Source organism: Ambystoma mexicanum, chromosome 3p, assembly GCF_040938575.1.
Source record: "Ambystoma mexicanum isolate Mex_15411 chromosome 3p, UKY_AmexF1_1, whole genome shotgun sequence".
Classification (NCBI taxonomy): Eukaryota; Metazoa; Chordata; class Amphibia; order Caudata; family Ambystomatidae; genus Ambystoma; species Ambystoma mexicanum.
The window spans coordinates 537,309,009-537,331,846 of record NC_090925.1 but is presented as its reverse complement, the minus strand read 5'-3'; the positions used below and the strand labels follow the sequence as shown (position 1 = coordinate 537,331,846).

At 49.4% G+C, this 22,838-nt stretch overlaps 1 protein-coding gene across 1 annotated transcript in view; it reads left to right on the top strand.

Moving 5' to 3' along the window:
* Nucleotides 1-22,838, top strand: part of SLC9A8 (solute carrier family 9 member A8) — a 1,353,696-nt gene that overhangs the window by 890,455 nt on the left and 440,403 nt on the right. The window contains exon 12 of the mRNA XM_069651262.1: nt 21,485-21,601. Coding sequence (XP_069507363.1) covers nt 21,485-21,601 — 117 coding nt within the window. The remainder of the gene's footprint in view (nt 1-21,484; nt 21,602-22,838) is intronic.

The window sequence follows — 22,838 nt, the reverse complement described above, 5'->3', positions numbered from 1 at the left end:
TTCCCTCCTGTCACTGCTTGATCGCATCTGGCTCCCCAGCATGCTCTGCTTGCATCAAGCTCTATTACTGTAAAGGACCGGAGGTGGCGTCTGTACTTCCGCTCTCTATATGGTATAGGAGATCTACAGAGGACCCCAGCCAAGATTCTCTATTATTGGTAGGTGGTCGAACAATCAAGGCCTAGCTTCTCAGGAGGTGATGCAGGCTGGTTCTTAAGTACAGTATAGTCTCTGAATCCCCACAAAGGAATGTCCACACACTGTATTACTGAAAACATAGGCCCTCATTACGACCCTGGCGGAAATGGGAAAACGATGGCGGAAATGCAATACCGCCATCGAATAGCGCTCGGTGCGACTATGACCCGTCACCGCAAAGTACGAAGCCATTAGCGACACCGTAGTGAACGCCAACGCTAACTGCACTAAGCACGCGCGCGCGCGCCATGCCAAACCGCAAACACCACCATGGTGCAACGGTACGCCAATTCCGACCCTAGCGGACATGTACCTAACGCCATCAGGCATGGCGGAATGGACCATTCCGCCATGGTGAGAAGTACGGCATCGCGAATCAACCGTAAACGGCCCCACTGAGTGCCTGTACACCGCTCCCTGCCCACAAAGTACAACTCCCTGTAGGTGCAAAGAAGTCACAATGCAACCATTGAAAAGTACAAAGCACCCATGCATGCCAACGAACAAAAGCAACACAAGAGGTGCCAATGGGAGCTGCAGGGCACAGATGGTACGAATACAGAAGCCATCCCAATGGACATGACCACAGTCCCCCACCAAGAAACGCACGCAAACACAGGCACCTGTGCCCAGCAACAATCCGAAAACACATCATTCCACCAGTCCACCTGGCTGACCGGCATCTGTTACACAAAACCCAATCCCCCGCCCCTGAGCATGACAACATTCAAACTGTCACATTGGCAGCCCCCATCCCTGACCTCACGGGCTCAGTAGGCAAACGCGCCCAGTACAGTACCACGCAACTAAACCCCGAAGCAGGAACCCAATGCAGATCTCCTCACAATACATCGCCCCACAAATAGGCACATGCCACATCACTTGCAAAGAAAAACGCTACACGGGCCAAATCCGATCAGAAATTTAATGCACAACTAAATCACCAAGCCCATACAGCCATCAGGCCACGAACTCAAAAACACATTCCACCATTGAGGGCTGCATCCGCAAGAAATGACCATCCACCACTTGTGTGACGCCCTGTTCCAGCATGGTACACAGAGCCACATTCACGTACGAAAAGGCTACATGGAAGCGCACACAACCGCAGGGCCGTCCCAATGTGGAGGCACTAGTCCAGCTGAAAGGCCGAAATGTTGCTCCGAGCCACCAGTACTGCGTAAGGGCATGTGGGCCACTGGCGATCGTCCCATAAGATCGTAATGCTGCTCCACCGATTAACACGAAGCAGCAGGTGTTGGGAGTAAAATCCATCTGCAGGAGTGGCATACAGATGGCAGTGGCAAAAGGGGAGGAGATACCTGTCAACCAAAAGAAAAGAACAAGAACAGAATGGCCATCAGAACCACATACGAACAACTCACTTCAATGAGCACACGAAATCCACAGCCATATGCATGCTAGCCCACTCCAAAGGATCATCACCACCCCAAAACCACTTGCGACTTATAACTCTCTATATCGAGGTGTAAACACCATCACAAACGAGTGTACCTGTGCATGCGTCTGCCATAACAGAATCCATCAGAGGGGAATGTTAACGTGCATGGACACAAGTGGCTGAGTGCGCGTCGAGACAGGGAGGGCTCAACAAGGCCAGATAGACGATGGGCCCACTATGGCAGCCCTGCATCACATAGCGTAGGGGAGGCGGATAGACCCCAAGAAGCCCTGTACAAGGGAAACTCTGCATCAAATCACCTGCCCATGCATCCATTCATCATACCCTCATCCAGGAATCAAAACGCCTGAATAATTACTCACATGACATTAGAAACATCCATTGAGTCTGTGCGTAATGCAGCCTGCTAAATCCACAGTGCCCCAGCCCGTAAATCCAGTGTTGTGAAGTAACATGTATTCGGGAATGCCCGGCCTCATCGCCCACGTAGCTATTGCGCATCCCAAACTATTCATATCAATCATTGCTCCCTCGCCATGGGCCCTGTCTCAAGGACATAGAACAAAAGAACGTTATATTTGCAGACAGACCTGTGGGCATCTCCTCGCCGCTAGCCGGAAACCGAAAGCGCCGCCCTTCGAATTCCTCATTTTCAACATCACGTCGATAAGGCATCTGTGGCCGTTTGAAATCACTAATTATTCCATCGAGTGCGGCTGTGCGTGAAAATGGCAACTGCCTTCACCCACGAATGGGAAGCCACGCCCGTCGTTGCAACTCGGTACAGTGATGCATGAGGGCCCACCGTTACTCGAGTACTACGTTCCACTGACCCTTCACAAGTCCGTTCGCGACTGCACAGATAGTATGGGAAACAATGGGACCACAGCAGAATGAACATATCAACCAATCTTACACGGCCATCGGGTACAAATACATGAATGCAATAGCAAGATACAAATACCCGATTAGCAGCGTCGTGCGCGGGACATGCTCGGCCAAAGGGGAGAGCAGTTGGCACAGGTGGAATCAATCACCACAGGTGGAGGCCATACAGCCTGGAAACACATAAATTGCACAGCCAGTCTCCTCCCACAACCACAGCGAAATGCTACCGGCAGGACTCGCGATGTTGGCCCTGGGGGACCTGATAGCACTGCAAGTGCTCCGACTCCAAGAGGAAGACGAACATCAACTACAACCAGCCGCACGGAGGAGACGCAGGAGGAGGAGGAGGCCAAGGCAGGGCCAGCAAGGCCCACCAGCACAGCCACTACCACCACGCAGGCAGCCCGCAATCCCACGCCTCCGAGCACATCCGTTCAACCTCACTGATGAGCAGATCCACACCCTCTACCGTCTGGACCGGGACACCATAGCCGCCATTGTGGACATGACACAGGCTGACCTAGTCAGCATGATAGATAGCCCAACCGCCATCCCACCCCTACTGAAGGTGGTGTCTGTACTACACTTCCTGGCCACTGGCACCTACCAGCACACAGTCGGACAGTTGCATGGCATTTCTCAGCCACTGTTCTCACGGACACTATTCCAAGTGCTCGATGCCCTCCTGCAGCACGCAGACGACTACATCTCTCTACCACGCTCGGAGCAGGAAATAACCAACACAAAAGTGGGATTCCATGCACTTGCCGGCATACCGGGTTGCATTGGTGCCATCGACTGCACCCATGTTGAATTGGTCGTCCCACATGCCATGGAGGCCCAGTACCGCAACCGAAAACAATTTCATTCCCTGAATGTACAAATGGTGTGTGACTCCAACAGGATCATTACGCATTGTTGTGCCCGATTCCCTGGATCAACCCATGATTCCATGGTCTTGAGGAACTCTACCATACCACGCTACATGGAGCGACACGCAGGGAACAGATCCTGGCTACTCGGTGAGTCTCATTGCATGCATGATGATGTGGGGTATGTGATTTGGCAATGTACTGGCAGGAAGGGGGGGGTGTGCGTACGTATCAATGGCATTCCACATCCTACGTTTCTCGTCCACATACAGGTGATGCTGGATATCCACTGAAGAGATGGCTCCTCACACCAGTCCGGAACCCACGGGACCAGCATGAGGAGGACTACAACCATGCCCACTCACGTACCCGTGTAGTCATAGAACAGGCATTCGGCCTACTGAAGACTCGTTTCCGCTGCCTGAGCAGGTCTGGCGGGGCACTCCTGTACCGCCATGAGAAGGTTGCAAAGATGGTCATGGCATGTGTCATGCTCCACAACATGTGCGTACGTAGAAATGTGCCCATGCCCCCTGACGCAGAACTGCAAGCACCGGATGATGGTCATGATGAGGGTGGGGATGTGGCAGCACCTCATGGAGTCTGCGAGGCACCGGAGGCCCGTGACATCCGTCAGCATCTCATTGATGTATGCTTCTAGCACTCACGCCTGGTGGCTGATACATGGACACGGGACTCGTGGCACTGCGTGTGTCTGGGACATGCACAATATGGACTGTACGCCTATGATGGCCTAGTACACAAAGATCAATGTCCACACATCTCATTGGTTGATCGTGCACTTTTTATGGCATATGTGATATCATGTTGAACACCCTATCGACCCGCCACCCAAGTGAGCCCAACACACCCCCTCCACCCTCCTACCTCCCCCCCGAACACCAGTGTCCAAAGATGCTCATTGTCAGTGGGCTGTCGCTATTGCATGCCCCCTCTGCGGGTATCAGGGGCACCCCTGCCTGTGGAGCGCCGGGTCCTCCCAGATCTACGTTGGGGGCTGCCCTGGACGGAACTTGCAACGGATGATGTGTCTGCCTGATCACGTCCATGCATGTCCCTAAGGGTTTGCGAGAGCTCAGTGAGCACACGGCGCACTGCGGCAAGTTCGGCACATACGTCTTTGGACGTCGCATGCAGTTCCCCCCTCAGGCTCTCGGTGCTTCTCTCCATTTGGACTCTCAGGCTCTCGGTGCTACTCTCCGTTTGGACTCTCAGGCTCTCGGTGCTACTCTCGATTTGTGCCCTTAGCGTCTCAGTACCTCTCTCCATTTCTGCCCTAAGTGTCTCTGTTGATGTTTCTATGTCTGCCTTGGTGCCCCCACATTCATCGGCATGGCCCTTGAGGAGTGTGGCCATTTGCTGCTGTTGGACGATTAACTTGTCGAGGGACTGTTGCCTCTGCTGGGCCATGGCCATTTGCGGTGGTGTCACAGAGGGGCTGTTGTCCTCATGTTGCCTTGCCACAGGGCTTGGGGGGGATGGCCAGTCGTCGTCTTGTGGGTGCCCCTGCGTGGTATCCTCATGTTGTACGGGATGGGACAGACAGGGGGATTGGGACAGGTTATGGATGGATCTGACTTCGACATCCCCGTTTTCTGTGTCCGAGCATGCTGCCATCAATGGGGTGTCACCTATGGTGCTGCTGCCACCAGAGGCAGTGCCTTCTGTGGCATCCATTGGGGGGACCTGTGGTGGTGGTGTTGTGGGCATGCTGGCTGCTGGGGTGCCTGTTGATGTTCCCTCCTCTGTGCTGCCACCTGATTTGTGCTGCTGCCGTGTCTTGATGCGTGCAGCTGAGGTGGAGGGTCTCTGGCCGTTGGTCTTGGCCCTCTTTGCAGGTGTGCTGGTAGGGGTGTCCTGTAGCTCGTCGTTTGGATCGGACCCTGTGGTGGAGTAAAGGAGGGCGAGGGTTATTGATGGGTCTGTGGGAATTGGAATGGCATTGTATCACATGCTTTGGGGTGGTACCTGAGGGTGATTTGGGTCGGGGACTTGGAGGTGCTTTGATTTGTGTGTGGAGTGAGGGTGCAGTTGTTTGGCAGCCTGCAGTTTGGGTGTGCCTGCTGCACGTGTAGTGCGTGTATTAGGGGTTTTTAATTATTTATGTATTTATTGTGGATTTTAACGTGCGCTATCAGGCCGATGTGTGTGGACGTTCTCCTGGACATGTGTTTCTGTTGCACTATGTGGACGCATGGTACTTCACATGGATGGACTGTGTGGATTGTTATATCTGGCCCACCTACCTGAATCTTCGGATGTCTGCACTCCTTTCTCCATCCCTCCGACTCCCTCAATGCTCTCCATTCCGATGGTGGAGGCACAGATTTCTTCCCAGGGGGTCAACTTGATGGGTGATTCAGGACCTCCCCCGGTGGCTGTGGCAATGTTGCGGTTGGCGGAGAGTATGCTGCGGACGCGTATCCGCAGGTCGTCCCATCGCTTGCGGCATTGCTGTGGGGTGCGGGGTGCGGTCCCCACCGCACTTACACGCTGTGCCACCAGAGCCCATATGGCCTTCTTGTTTGCAAGTGCCGTCCTGGTCATTTGCGTGCTGAAGACGACGGCAGCATTCTCCTGTAGGGTCTCTGTTAGCACGGTGAGTTCCTCGCGGGAGAAGTGGACCTGCCGCTTGCGATCGCACGCTTTCTTCGCTACTTTTCCCATTTTTCTTGGTTTCGCTAGGGTGGTTGACGGGGTGGGGTGTGTCTCAGGGTAGTGTTTTTAGTGGTTGTGTGGTTTTAGTGTATTTATAGGTGTACGCCGGGATGTTTCCCGTTCCGGCCCCGTGTTTTGACTTCCGTTTCTGTATATTTCCGGCCACCGTACTTTCCGGTAGGCGCACACTGCGGTGACCGCTAAGAGGGGTGGCGGTATTGCACCTGGGGCGCCGTACGGCGGCGGTGTGGGCCGTTTTGGGGTCATTTCCGCCATCGCGGACTTTGCACTTCCGCCATGCCGTGGTGCTCGTGCTCGATGGGTCGGAATGGGCCGCAGTTTGCTCCTTCGTGCTATGGCGGAAACGCTATTTACGCTGTGGCGGTCCGGTCAGTCGCTTTCCGCAAGGGTCGTAATGAGGGCCATAGTCTTTATATAATTAATATTCAAAGGTATGTACACTATCACAATAACGCACTTTGTACTCAGAAATCAACAATGGTAAATATATACAATTCTAAAGTGGTACCACCAATATTATCAGATCTCATTAAAGTGCATCAACTATACTGTTAGAATGTCACACAGATCAATAACAAGGAAACAAGCAAAAGAGATAGGAAGGAAAGCAAGATGGTTGACACAACTGGCAGAATATTGGCCCCGTTACCTAAACACAGTTCTGTGTGGAGATCCCCCCACCTGGGCAACCTGTAAGATAAAGATATAGCACAAGCCCAGTCCATATATTGCTCAATAGTCTTGTTCTCTCCTATCATGTTTTTACCCCCCCAATGTACCTGGTGGAGTAGAGTTCTTCGAAGAAGTGTCGACAGATCCTTCTTGAATGACTCCCTTTCAAGCAGGAGCCACGATCTTTGAGAGACGTCGAAGAAGGTGAACTTGGCATCGATGAGAAGTTCGAGGGTGCCGAGACCACGGCGTCGATCCAGGCGGTGCTCGTCGGCGACATCCTGTGAGGATGAGGTGTGCGGGGCACCTCGCCGATTGATTGTTCAGGACCGCAAAGAGTTTCGGAAGAACTGTGGCCCAGCAAGGGCGTCGAGTCGTCAAAGTCTTTCTGGGTGGCGGGAAACCCACCGGCGGATTCGCCTCGGCGCGTCGGCGGCCTTGACTTTCTCCAGCAGGACAAAGCGGTCGTCGGTGCGGACAAGGGAGTCCTTCGATTCAAATGTTCTTAGGCAAAGGAGCGGGCGGCTCCATTCGTCGGCGGCACGGCGTCAAGCGGTCCCCTCTTCTGGGGCAACACGACTTCGACGGGCCTCCAGCAGTTACACAAACCTGCGAACCCTGGTCGACGGCAATGGACTTTGACAGCGGCGAAGGCCTGGTGCTTCATTTCGTTCTCCTCGGCGGTCCCGTCTCGGGTCGGCAACCTTTCGGGGGTCTGACTTCCATGGAGCTTAGGCGAAGGTTAGTGGTGCTCCATGGGCCCTCGGAGCATGGGAAGAGGGCGCCTTACCAGGTCCTCTCTCGGATCAGTCTTCAACAAATTCGGCAGCTTTCAGATTAGGTCGAAGCAAATGCAACAGCAAGTCTTCTTCTTCCAGCTGGACGTCGAGGATCAGCAGTTCCAGTTACTCTTCAAGTGTAGACACAGCTTCTGAACAATTTACAGTGGTGAGAGGTCCCCAGATATACTATCATGTCTCTCATCCACACTGCTGGGTCACTCTGAGCAGCCAATCATACAGAAGGGCATTCATGCAGTCAATCAGGCAAACAGTGCATTCAGGCCATCCTCCTCCCTCTCAGACACTCACAACAATGAATGTGGATTGGGACAAGTACCCAGCCATTCAACACTACACACTGCATTCAGGCCAGTTTCGGGCAGGGCTGTCTCAGTCTTTGTCTCTCATACCAGAAACCAGACAGCCACAAAAATAAGTGCATATTGGTCACACACTCCATTCACCCAGGTCCCACCCACAGGGTGTACCCACAACATACAGTCACCGGGAAGGCTCCAGCCAGTCTGGACTGGACTTCACAACAACACCATATATGGAAATTCCACCCAACAGTAGGTCAGGGGGAAGGGACAGAGTCAGGGCTTCCCAGTACTTTGGGAAAACAAGGTAACAGGCAATAGAAAGCAAGAGGCCACAGGGGCCATCTTGTTTTCTACCAGGATTCAACTGATTCCAATGGCAGGGCCTGGGTATCCCAAAATGGAGGATACTCAGAGCACCTGTCAAATTCACCATGAAGCTGCCACTATCCCATACTCTGCTCTTTGGGCCACCCACAGGTGCCCAAAAACATACACTAGGGGTACAGGGTTGTACCCCCACCCATGGGCACCATAAGGGTATCCCATGGGTCTGTACACCAAACCAAAAACAGGAAGAGCTGCACTGCCAGGAGTCCCATGTGGACTCCTGGGCAGAAAACAATACAGAACACAAATGAAAAAGGACTACAGGACAAGGACAGGGAGGCCCTGTCCCTCCAACGCATTTCCAGCATCACAATTACTAAATCTGGTACGTTGCCGAAAATCGCTCGACTGTTCCAGGCCTCCATATTTTGCAGCCACCAATGCATCTCTGTGCTTGCTTTGTGGTCTAGGGTCACTAACTGGTAATAACCTACCCCTCCTTGCAGGTGCTTGATCTGAGTCTCTGGAGCGCTCGATAATGGAGCGGTCCGGGAAATATCGCCTGGATTGAGGCTGCGAGCAGTCCCACTATCCTGGCCAGATTCCAAAACAAAATAATCTTCCTCGCTATTACTGCTCTGAGTTCTTTCTTGATCGCTCTCACTTTGTGCCCCGGGAGTTCTAGAGTAGCTTTTGTGGTATCTATCATGAACCCCAAGAACTCTTATCCTCTGAACTGGTTGAAGCTGAGACTTGTCCAGGTTGATTAGAAATCCCAGCGAAGAAAATAGGTTGAATACCCAAGGCACGTTGTTGACGAGCGTTCCTTTGTCTGGGCCCAGCTCGAGAATATCGTCTCAATAAATTATAATTCGAATTCCCCTCTCTCATATGGGCGAGGCTATGGGTCTCATTATATTGGTAAAATCCCAAGGTGCGGATGCAAGGCCAAACGGAAGGCACGATAAACGCCAAATCTCTCAGTTCCATCGGAAGCGCAGATAGCGCTATTGGTATAGTGAGATATGCGTCCTTGAGATCTAGCCGTGCTAGCCAATCTCCTGTACGTAGGAGGTCCCTGAGCAAGTGGATTCCCTCCATCTTGAAATGATTGTATGCAAACCATTTGTTTAAGCTCTTTAGATTTATAACTGGCCTTATCTTCTCCCCCTGTGCACCAGGAACATATTGCTGAGAAATTCTGTACCCCCTTGTGTGTCGCGCTCGATTGCATTTTTGCTTAATAGTTTCAGCAGCTAGCTCTGCAACAGTGACGCCTCTTCATGAGGCATGTGTATCGGGTGAGGTTCTACTCTCTGAATGGGGTCGCCTATACATTGTAAAGGAAGGCCTGACACTGCTTGCTGCATCCCAAGCATCGCTGGATAAAGCTCGCCATTCGCTCACAAAGCAGAAGGTTCTCCTTCCTACCTGTTCGCAGGCTGTCCTCACCGCCAGTGACACTTGGCTGCCGCTAGGCCACTCTTCCTCTATGCCCTCTTGGGAATCTTGATCTCACTGGGAAGAAGGTATCTTGGTTGCCGCTAGGCCCCTCTTCCACTATGCCCTCTTGGGAATCTTGATCTCGCCGGGAAGAAGGTATCTTGCTGCCTTCCTTCCCAATACTGGGCTGGCGGCCCTTGGGCTCTGCGTTGGAAGTTGACGTCCGGTCCCTGCAAAAACACGCCCCGGAAATATTTTTCTGATAGAGCTCTGAGCCTTGTCCAATGCGGAATAGGTCCCGACAAATTGAGACATTTCTTTAGCTAGTGCTTCTCCAAACAGGAGTCTTTTAGCACCTTCTCCTGCCTCATAGGAGGCCAGATCGTTGAGTTTTCCATCTCTCTTCAGCAACACCCCTCTCCTCCTCTATGAGGAGAGGGCGCAGTCAGCATTGCCAACGAGGCACACTGCACGCTGCGCCCAGTTACAGAGGGCTTGGGTCTCCACTGGCGTTCCGGTATCTTTGGCCTTTTCGACCATGTCCATTATTTTTGCCAAGTGCACGGCCAGGTCCAGGACTTTATTTTGGCACCCCTTCCAGGCTCTGTCCACTCCTTTTCTGATATTTCTTGCCGTCTTGGTCACAAAAGTGACCATCTTCAGATCGAGGTCTGGGGACTCGGCCAATTTGTCCCCGTCAACTCTGGCTGTGGGCACTCTGACCTCATTCAGCATCTCGCCTCTCTGTCTATGGGCTTCCTGATGTGTTGCGCCATGTATATCGTGACCCTAGGCCAGAGGTCTTCAAACTGTGTGGCGTGCTCCCTCGGGGGCAGGTGGGGAGTGTGACCGCTTCCCAGGGGGGGGCGCAAGAGCATAGCATGAAATGTAAAAAAAATAGATTGGAGGAAATGGGCAGAGGCAGCTCCCATGGTCCGACTGGACCATAAAAAGGCCTTAGGCACTAATGAAAAAGTGGCCAGCAATTGTTTATGTTTATTGAGTTTATATAGCTCTTTACACCAAAGCGCTTTACATTATAACAACAGTACAAAAAAGACAGAAGCATATTTACAAACTTGAAACAAACCAGTGGTACAGTATACAGAACAATTTGCTTGAGGGGAGTTGGGGGGACAACCCGGGGGTCTTAACGCCTTTGGGTGGTTACAGCATCCAATATGGTCACCGGGAGGAGGGGGAGGGGAAGGGGGGGCATGTTAAGGGGGGGGAGTAGGGAAGGCGAGTCGGGGGAGTGGAGAAGAAGGGCTTTCAGGGATGAGCGGAAAGATGGGTAGGTGGAGGAGGAGCGGCTAGGGAGAGGGAGGGAGTTCCCGTGGAGGGGGGCCAAGAGTTGGAAGGAGCGGAAGCGCGAGGAGGCACAAGGGGCTGGGGGTACGGTGAGAAGGTATTGGTCAGCTGAGCGAAGAGGGCGGGAAAGAGAGTAGAGTGAGAGGTGGGAGGAAAGATAAGGTGGGCGAGGTGATGGAGAGATTTGTAGACAAGGCAGAGGAATGGAAATTTCAGTTGTGAGTGGAATGGGAGCCAGCCGAGTTGAGAGAGTGATGTAGAAATAGAGTCTTGAGGGCCCATGAGACATAGAGTGCGGATAGAGGAGTGGTATATGGATTTCAGGGGGTTCAGGTGAGAGATAGGAAGGCCAAAGAGAAGAGAGGAGCAGTAGAAGAGACGGGAGAAAATAAGGGAGGAGATTAGGAGTTTAAAGCGTGAAAGGTGCGTGAGGGGCGGATCTTGCGGATGTTGAAAAGGTGATGCCGACAGGAACAGTTGCAAATGGATATTCAGTCTTTTCGTCACAGACTGTTTGAATGGTACCCAAGGGGGTGTTTTTTGTTCAAATGTAAACAAATTGTGATATTTAAAGAATATTTATTCAGCAACAATGGTCAAAACTACTAGCTGCATAGTGAGGTAACTCCTCAAACTAGCCCACATTGGCCAAAAGAGTGCCCCATTTTGACTGGCCTACACTATCATTTTTCATTTTTGGTACAGTCTTCGCCCTATTGCCCTATAGGCCACTCCAAGCCTGGTGGCACATCCATAATGGGTGAGGGGGCGTTCACCCACTGGCCCCCTCACCCATTATGGAGGAGTCGAGGAGCCAGCCCAGTGAAACACTGCTTTTTCCAGCGGAGGGAGTGCTCCTGGGCTGGCTGAACTGTCAAAGGGAAACACTGTTTGCCTTTGACAGATGAGTTCCCCAGCCGCACATGATCACCGAGCCATGCAATGCTCGGGGCGTTTTGCTTCGCCAGCCATGCATAGCTCATTGGAAACGCTGGCTGGGGCACTCCATGTATGTGGGAGGGGATGCTCCTGCACCTCCTCGCACATACGGGCAGAGCAACCTGGAGCGGGGCATTTTAGCAACCACGCGCATGCCCCTGCAGAAGGTACGTTTATGGTGATTTATTTTTTATTTAAATATGTGTATGGATGCGTGTATGATTGTGTTATGGGACTGTGGTGGGAGCAGGATGGGCGGGAGCACTGGGATAGTGGAGGGAGCAGGGTTGGGAGAGCCCAGAGTCTGTACTGGGAGTAGGGTACGTTGACGGTGCCCAAAAGATCATCTGGCACATTTGGGGGGCCCCAGCCTGCCCAAATTTTGCTCAGGGGGGGCCCAGGCTAAAAAAATTTGAAGACCACTGCCCTAGGCAAAGGCACCCATTCCGATGATTTGGGGTGTCTAATGGCTTTGGGATCGAACATGTCCCCTGTATTGTCCTCTTCATCCGGGACAGCGCTCTCCTCTAAGGGTTCTTTGAGGTTATCTTCCTCTTCTCCCCCTTCGTCATTGGGCGAATAGCCCTCATCCATGTCCCTTGAATTATTCACCCCTGGGGTAGGGGGTCTGATATGGCGTTCTGCTGTTTTTGCCAGGAAGGCCTTTTTTAGTCTGGCGACAGGGTCATCCTCTCCTTGGGGGTCCGTATTAACCCTCTCTTCCTTGCTGGGGGGGGTCAAAAAGTCTCTCCTCTTCCGAGCCTTACACCCCTTTTGTTTTGTGTCCATCTGACGTAACTTCTCCAGGGCTGAGAGCCTGTTTTTTTCCGGAGGCCAGTTGCCCCCTCTGCTCTGCCATTGATGCCCCCAGCATATCCAGCCTCTGAGTTATGAGTTGTACCCCTTGAGAGACTGCTTGTGATAAGGAGTCTTGCAGCACCTTTTTTAAAACTGAGGGATAACTCGGTCTCCTGCTGCATGGCTTCTTCCTCCAACTCTTCCTCACTCCACTCTGGGATTGTGGATTGGGATCCTTTTTGGGCTTCATATTGGGCCATTGGTACCGGAGGTTGGCAAGGCCAACTGTCCTGCAATCAGCTGTCAGATTATGGCCATCCTGTAGAGTAGCTGCTCGATGGCAACACTCTTCTGTGTTCAGAGGATTGTAAATGGATTTCTTTTTTTTTCATTATGCTTTTCGAGTTATAATCTTTCCTTGGAGCTGTGTGTTAATCTGTGTCAATTTCAAATGTACGTGAGCGTTTGGAGCAACCGAGGGAATGCTGGTAATCTTAGAAGCCTCCCGCTTCCCCGGGTCCTAGTGAGCGCCTTTTTCGGTGGCACGTAATGAAGGAATGTGAGGTGCAGGGCCGGGTGCCTAATACTAGCATGTTCGCTTGTGGCTCCGGCCCCAACTCCTCCACACACTAGACACCGTGCTAGTAATCTCTATACTCATGTATATGCCAGCGCACATGCGCGAAGAATGTTCTCACACGAGACGCTCGCTCCTGACGATATTGTGTGCTGCGCGTTTCACCATTTCTCTACACAATCCGTTCTAAAAGCATGTGCTAATACTAAACCTTTAAGGAAAACAATTCAATGACTATTCCTCCAATGACATAGAAACTCTATATTAACTACTTTAGGCACTTAAGTCTGTATATAATTAAGAAGTTACTTATCTCTGTTAGGCAGCAAAAAGAAAGAGGAAGGGACGTGGGGCTGGAGGATCTTATACCCCGGGCAGGCACCTGATAAGTGGAGGAGAGGAGCCTCAGAAACACCAGAGGTTAGGAGGCACATGGGACTAGTAGTACCAAAAGGAGAGTGTTTTGAACTAACTTTTAAACATTGCATTTACCTTTTTTCGCAGTTCTCGTCCAATTATCGGGATTTATTTATGAGATTCAGGTTGAACATTGCTCCAACTAGAGATGTTCTAACACTCTGCAAGCAGGCAGAAATTACCCACTCTGATTGCAGACACTGTGGAAAGATGGGGGTGATTGAATCACTAAATCATTTGATGGTGCCTTGTATGGGTCTAACAAACCGCTATTTGGGATCTTTTGTTAAAGATGCTAACACAAGCGGGCGCTGTTGTCCACGGGAGAAGATGGCCGTTCCTGTGTGAGCTCCGGAGTGAACCAGGGCCGTAATGCAGATATAACTGTTCAACAGGTCCGGTTCTACTTCTATGAAACATGGATTGAATGGCATTCACTACTGAACGGGATGGCAAAACCTGGAAACCAAAGGTGAACGACTCTCCGAGATAAAGCATTATACGAACTCCACGGACAGCGGGGAACAGAGCTTGAAGTCAAGCCGGAACTCGAGGGGTGGAGCCCGGTGGAAGAAGGCGCGCGCGGCGCTCAAGACACCGGAGGCCCATCGATATTGGGGCCTACTGCAGGTGCTCCGCTCCTCGTAGAGCGCCTGTGGGGACCCTCCACTGGCTCCCGCCATCCCCCTCCTTGAAGCACCGCTGAACGACCGGTGCTCGGCCCGTGCCTGGCGACGAGAATCCACCGACGAATTGCAGGAGAGGTACCCCCTTGGCGAGCACAACGCAGATAAGTGGGGCGGCGAGTGGGAGGTGGCAGCACTACACTAGGCGCGAACCCCCCGGCCCCCGCAATGTATTTGGGGCGAATTACAAAAATACACGGCAGACAGAAACGATTTGAAAGAATTTCGGGTTTGTACGTGGCGGACAGTATGTACGAAGGCGGGAAGTGAGGCCTTTCAGGGGCACTCTAGAACCGCATCCTCACAACAAGCGACCAGGGGGCTTTGGCGACAGACCATATCGAGCTCCTACCACAGCACTGATGCCACGACACCGAATTCGCACTACCTGCAACAAGTATACTGACACCGACCCCCCACCTCTGATAAGACTTGCCGCGAAACGATTGGTGTGTTAACCTGATCAGACCTGCTGTGTGCTATACACACCAGGGGCAATGACCACGCATTGCAATTTCTGCCGTACTTCGATCAGAGAATGCAGAGCTTGTTAATCCTACTGAACAATCAACCAGAAAAGGGGGATAATGCCCAAGAATTTTGGTCACAAGAAGAACAAGGGGGCTATCGTCAAATACACCACGACTATCCAGAAAGATCCAACACCCGAGATGGAGGAGGTAACGATCCCGCTCGACCAGCAGGCTCCGCCGACCACGTTGATGGACCCTCAAGCGGTCTTCCTCGCAATGCAACAGGGTTTTGCAGCACTCAACGACAAACTTGATGGGATCACCGCAAACGTGGCGTCCATTAAAACAAAATTGGACAAAACAACAACACGTATAATGGAGGCAGAAACAAGAATATCGGGCACTGAAGATGCCCTTGAAGCCCTGAAAAGTACGGTATCCATGATGGCGATTGAATTAGGAATGGTGAAGACTAAATGGGAGGATTTAGAAGCGAGGTCAAGACGCAACAATATTCGCATAGTGGGGGTGCCGGAGGAGGCGATGAAGGGCTCCATGGAAAAGGGAGTTGAGGCCCTCCTGCGCACACTGCTGGGGGACCCTGGGTGGTCACCAATGTTCATTATTGAGCGGGCTCATAGGTCTCTGGCCCCGAAGCCGAGAGCATACCCTAGACCAATCATAGCCCGTGTGATGAACTACAGGGACAGGGACCTGATACTGAGGGCGGCGAGGGAAAAGCAGGAGCTGAGATGGGAAGCCAACGTTATACGGATCTTTCCGGACTTCACACTGGTGGTACAAAAGAAAGGAAACTATTCAATGGGATTAAGAAACTGCTCCGGGAACGGCAGGTTCAGTACGCCATGCTTTACCCGGCAAGACTTAAAATTCAATATCAAAACAAGATCCACTTCTTCACCTTTCCCGAGGAAGCCGCCAGCTTCATAGAGACACATATCCCCACTCCGTCGAGGAGCACTGAAGTTAATGAACAGGAGTAGTCTTCACGGGTGCGCATTAATAGAATGTTCAACTAATGATGCATAAATCCTGTAACATCGGCTCCCCCTTTTGGGGGCAGCTCTATGTGGGGGCGGGAATGTTTCAATATGTGTGATATGCTGCATTGCAATGTCCCCCGCAGACAATAACAAGTGTGAGAGCAACGTATGGAACCGGTTACCCTTATTCAAGGTTTAGAAAGGCACAGGCCCTGGGAATCGCCGCAGGCCCCCCTGTAGCAGGTGCACATGCAGTTGGAGGGGGGGAAGGGTTGGGATCCTAAAAGCACAGTTGAAGTTAGGGGAACTTTGAGGGTGGGGGGAGGGGGAGAGTTTAACACGTTGGGCGGGAGATATGTTATGGTGGGGAAGAAAATAAAAAGCACACAGGTAATGTACACTGGAAATTCTGAAAGTATTGTAAAGAAATATTCGCAAACGCACGTTCACGATCACTTCATCTGGAATGGCTGAAACAGGCATTGATGATATTAAAGTAATGAGCTGGAATGTTCGAGGTCTAGGCTCCAGAGTTAAAAAACGGAAAATGATAGCATACATCAACAGACAGACCCCCAAGATTCTCTTCTTACAAGAGACGCCCATTGGGCCACAACAGGAGGGGCAGCTGGTTCAGAATTGGGGCACACACCAATATTACACAACTTATTCGAAAAGGGCTAGAGGTATAGCAATCTTGTTACACAAGACCTTGCGGTTCATGTGCAAAGAAGTGGAATGCGATTCTGGGGGGAGATATGTGTTAGTACATGGTACTCTACGAGACAAAGAGATAGTCCTCCTTAACATATACGGGCCGAACATAGACGACCCGGAATTCTACTCCACAATCTTCAGGAAACTGGCAAACTTCCCCACGACCCATTTGATATGCGGGGGGGACTTTAACACCATTCTTAATGTGAATATGGACCGTACTTCGACACAAGTGAGAGCGCTAACCAAAGCAGCACAGACAATGATCACACACATGGCAGATCTGAAACTGAAGGACGCATGGAGGACCCTACACCCTTCTGTGAGAGGATACACATATTACTCGACAGTACACGACATGCACTCCAGGATAGATATTTGGTTGGTGAATAACACAGTATTATCGTGGGTCACAGACACTCAGATACTCCCCGGGACATACTCAGATCATTCCCCCATACTGATGGCATTGCGAATACCCGGCGCCACGGTGGGCAGGCCCCCATGGAGATTCAAACCGGCTGCGCTACGAGATCTGGCCTATAGAAACGCAATGGACCAGCACATACAAGAATACTTTGATCTCAATGAGAACTCGGTGTCCTCTCTCGCGATATTGTGGCAAGCATTTAAGATGTATATAAGGGGCGCATCCATATCAAAAGAAAGTGGCATCCTTAAAGACATTAGGAATAGATCGCAACAACTAGAAGCGCAAATAGCATCAATACAAGCACAATACGTGCTCACTCCAACACCACACCTTGCTCTAGATATAAAGAACAAGCTAGCCGAATATACGGAGACAGCGGACCAAGAGATCCGCTTCTTTGACAAACCGGCGGCTGCACTCCGCTACGGAGAAAGCGAACGCCCGGGGAGGTTGTTATCCAGAGCAGTGAGGGGAGAAAGGGGATCAACAGATATCCCATGTATACAAACAGTGGATGGCTTGGTCACCACCGATCAGAGTAAGATACGCGACACATTCCACGCATTCTATGAAGAACTTTACTCACCTCAATCCGACGCCACGGATGCGGAGATTGAACATTATCTTTCCCAAATCCCAACGACACTACTGGCGGAAGATACCAGGGAGTTGTTGGAGACTCCGATAACTGAGGCGGAAGTTGTGGAGGCAATTGAGGCACTCCCCAACGGGAAGGCCCCTGGCACCGATGGCCTTAGTGCAGAGTTCTACAAGGAGTTCAAACATCTGTTAGTACCCAGACTACTGGCGGTGTGGACCGAAGCCCTAGATAAGGGAGAGCTCCCTGAGACCACAAGAGAAGCAGTAATAACGCTACTGCTCAAATCAGGGAAGCCCCCGGATGACTGCGGGTCTTATAGACCACTATCATTAATTAATACGGATGCAAAGGTCTTGGCAAAGATACTCGCCAATAGGTTAACACCTTTGATGCCATATATGGTCCACGAGGATCAGGCAGGGTTTATTCTTGACAGGTCCACTGCCACTAACATCAGAAGATGCCATGAGATCCTGACTACAACACCCTCAGATCAGCAGGCTATAGATGTGTCACTAGATATGCGTAAAGCATTAGATACGGTATCCTGGCCCTTCCTATTCGGGGTTTTGCGAAATTATGGGTTCGGTCCAAACTTACTGAAATGGATACAATTACTATACACAGGCCCCCAGGCCAGAGTTAGAGTCAATGGCACCCTAACAGAAAAGCTTGAACTACGAGGAGGCACTAGACAGGGTTGCCCATTGTCACCACTACTGTTCGCCCTAATAATAGAACCACTGGCGGACATATTGAGGACACGTTACAGCGCATACGGGCTCAGGATAGGGAGTAAACTGCACATTATAAATCTATACACAGACGACATTTTTCTATACCTAAAAGACCCAGACAGAACATTGGGGAGGGTCCTGGCAGAAGTAGAACGGTTTGGTAGATTCTCGGGCCTACGACTTAACCCCAACAAATCAGAAGTGTTCCCCATTGCTGAAAACACGAGTAAACCCCATGACCTGCATGGCCTACTGTGGTGCCTGACACATATTCTGTATCTGGGAGCGAGTATTGCTAGGACGGCTCAATTATCGGGAGCACTAAACTATAACCTGCTGGCAGATGCTCTATGTATTAAGTTGAAGCGTTGGAGTGCTCTCCCCATTTCAATGATGGGTAGGATCGCATTAGTAAAAATGATAATTCTCCCAAAGCTTTTTTATCTATTTAGTACGGTGCCGGTCTGGCCGGGGCGAGCCTTGTTTACCAAGATGTCTTGCGCATGTGTCTCATTTGTATGGGGTGGTCACCCTAGGGTGAGCTGGAGGGTACTAACTGATGTCTACCCAAAGGGTGGTTTGATGGCACCGGACCTTGAACTATACTACTTGGCTGCACAGGCACAATATGCCGCCCAGTGGGCTAAAATATTTCTTAACCCGGCGGGCCCTGTACCGAGCCAACCCGAAAAAGAGGCTGTGTTGGCGCTCCACCAACTTACGAGGCCAACTCCCAAGCATTACAACGCCATGAAACCACCAAAGGTGGTGACTACGGCATGGGCCAAAATAGTTGAGATATTTGACACGGATAAGATATACCACCCGAGTATGCCGCTTTGGGGCGACCCCCAAACACCCTTCAGTATAGATGGGGAAGAAGCCCGCCACTGGTCCTCCAGGGGCATATCACAATGGGGTCAACTGTTCACAGATGGGCACTTTATTTAGTGGGATGATATCAAGGACGTAGTGGGGAATACGCACGGGACCAGACAACAATATACCCGTATACATGCAGTCATACAAAGTATATGTCCGACTTTTCCTAATGAACCACCCCAGAATATGGGATTGGGATATATGTTCATGGGGGGATCGCAAGAGATAACGGCGTCAGCACTATATAAGATTATACTCTGAACACGCCCGATAGAGCAACGCACAACTAAGACCAAGTGGGAACAAGACCTGGGAGAGCAAATTGAAGACGATGAATGGTCCCGACACTGTGCACTTACCAAACAGATTTCATGTAATTCTAGATACAGGCTAATTCACTATAAGATAATACAAAGAACACACTGCACTCCTATGAAGCTCAAACGCATATATCCGACCATGACCGGGAACTGCCCGAGATGCAATGCTGAAAATGCAAACATTTACCATATGTTATGGGCATGTGTAAAACTGAGGAGATATTGGGAGGAGGTGTGCTTGGCCCTAGATGGGATGGCAGATCAACCAGTGGAATGGACCCCACGGATGTGCCTGTTGGGGGAAGTCGAGAAAATGAACCCGATATGGCGGAAACTGTTTAACTTAAGTCTGCTCCTAGCCAAAAGGGCGATTCTGATCAAATGGAAAAGTGCAAGTCCCCCAACCCAGGCGGACTGGGATAGAGACTTGGTATGGGCAAACAATATGGAGGAGCTATACATAGACTCGGTATCGCCTGTATCCCGGCCAAAGAATATATGGGAAAGATACAAACTATACCTACTTGAAAAGGCCGAGCAAGAACACTCTGACTCTGAAAAGTAATTGAAATTGTATAATGCATGAACATATCAGTACTACAGCTAAGTGTTTGTATTAACTGTGTGCAACAAAAAAAAAAAGATGCTAACACACTGTGTCGGCAAAGGAGTGGTGGAACAGGCTCCTAATTTGGGACAATCCGAGTATGATTTGTGCATCTATGACATTTCTGGAAAAAGCTTTACTGTTGGAATAGAGTGAATACTAAAGTTTTTATTTGATTGATGTAATTTTTAAACGATTGACATAAGAATTGTGCAAGTGGATTGGTAACTAATTTAGTTTTTTTAAAATATAAAATGGAAAGTGGAAATGTAAAAGGTTTGTAATAAACCAAACATCATAACCATTATTTTTGAATTAGGAGATAAAATTGGAGGGGAGCAAGTACATTTGAACAATAAGCTTTAAAAGGATAGGCCAGGATTAGTGAAAGGGAGACAAAAGCAAACGGATATTACCTGTTTTGTCTACATCACTCAGGAAAATATGATGAAGCTTCCTTGGAGTGCGCCTATTGAAGAAAGACATGGGACTGGAGTATTCTGAATTTATGGCGACTTGACTGCTTGCCCAATAGCATTTTAATGAAGTAACTACAGTGGATACAGGTGACACTAATGAATAAAGAATATAATTGCAAATTAACCCTTGCATCCATTTCCAACTTAGGCATTTGTAAAAGTGCATATAGGTACACCATCAAAGGGTTCGAAATTGAGGGGAGCTGTGAGCTATTTAGCTCCTACTTCCAGCCTAGGAGAGCATCTTTAGCTTAAAATCAACAGCTTTCAGGAGCTACTGTTGGCTCCTCGGGCCAATTGGTGCCTTACAAACATGCATATGTGACATTAACTTTTGAGTATTTTAGAATGCTTATAAAGAAGTATTAGGGCACATTTAAACATAATGAATCATACAAAATGGACAAAAAGTTATGCATCTCATGTGGAAGTTAGTTATTCTGTGCACTGGGTTCTCGCACCTTGGTGATGCCTGACACCCAGGAGCTGGTTTTAGCTACTGCTCATTGAATCTTAATTTCAAACCCTGCTGTCATGCGTCTGTTGTAAAGACTTCTGAAAATGTTGTTACTGCAGCCTGAGAGATTATATCATAACGTGATTATCAAGTTGCACAGTATAGTTATCATGCATGCAGGATCTTGTCAGTTCAGCTGTAGACTTGATCCCAGTGCTGCCTGAAAAGCTCAGATGAGATGAAAGTGTTGAAAGGATCATATAATATAAGATTTTTCAGACAGCACTGACAAATGATGCGTTCATTCATAGCTAAAAATGGGTTCCGTCTGATAGCATATGCTTCAGTTAAGAATGTGTGAATGTCATTCAACTGTAGATTGGAATGGAATGTTAATGAATGTGCTCTTTGTTGACAGGTATCATGGCTATCCTGTTTTCTGGCATTGTGATGTCTCACTACACACATCACAACCTCTCTCCAGTGACGCAGATCCTCATGCAACAAACACTGCGATCAGTTGCTTTCATGTGTGGTATGTATAATAAATGGGCGTGTGCACTCAGTAGACTTGACTTACGGTTCCTGTAAAATGAATATGAAGAATGAGAGATTCAGCGGGTGACTCTCTTACTGTATGGGTGACTCCCTTACTGTATGAGTGCAGACTGTGATCTCTCTAAGAAGTCAAACAAGATGCCAGTGTCAATGGGATTTTATGGGATGTTGATCGAGTGTATAATTGCTTCATCTATGACTGTAACAGCAGTTCTTTGACCACAGAGTTAGAGACACTTAAGCACGCTATTACTCATACCATTCTGCATGTTATATTGCTGTATTGAAGGAGATTTGAAGATCTTCAATATATTTGTACACTTCCTTTTCATACATGCTCTTCTTCGAACATCATTCCAAACAGATATTATTTTTTTTAACTTCATGCATACCTTGTTTTTATAGGTGCCTACGGCAAATCTGTGTACCTTCTTTGTGTCGCATTTGGTTTGCCGAAGATGATATTGATAGCCCAAATGAGAGACAGTATGGCCGAGAAAATACATCAAAAGCCATTGGCATAGTACACTATAATCATTGAAATTAACATTTGTATTTCTTGTTGTACAAGGGCCTGCATGCAGTAATTACCATAAAGACTGGCCTATATATATGATGCATAAACACTACTACTGTTCACTTTCAGTGATGTGCATACCCATGTAATGATGAAATATGATGTCCCCTTGAGCCAGTTCCTTGTTTAGATATTTTTTTGCCTGCAAAATTGAAGCCATCTTGACACCTTGGCATGGATGCAAGCATTATGATCCATTTAGATGTTCCACATAGTGAGAGAATTTAGGAAATGATGATAATGCATTAGGTAGATGATCTAAAAAAAAAATTGATACGGTTAACTGCTTTACCGCTATATGATCGTCTTCTATGCCAGTAGAGAAAACAGTTTATAAAACCAAATCAAGAATCATAAGCTCATTGATTATCTTATCACAGGATTACTCTTTTAACTTGTCATGACTATTGTAGTTATATTTGTACATGCATCTCAATTTCTTGGCTCTTTTGTGCCAGCAGAGCTTACTACATTTTTATTACCAGTGGGATCCATTTAAGAGGGACAAATCTCTACCAGTTTACACATTATTCTCTTTTTGTAAGCACAATGTGTTACATAGTACCTGTTTGGCAATACCCAGTTATTTTTAATTTTTTAATTTTTTTTATTTTGATACAGCTGAACAAGACAACTT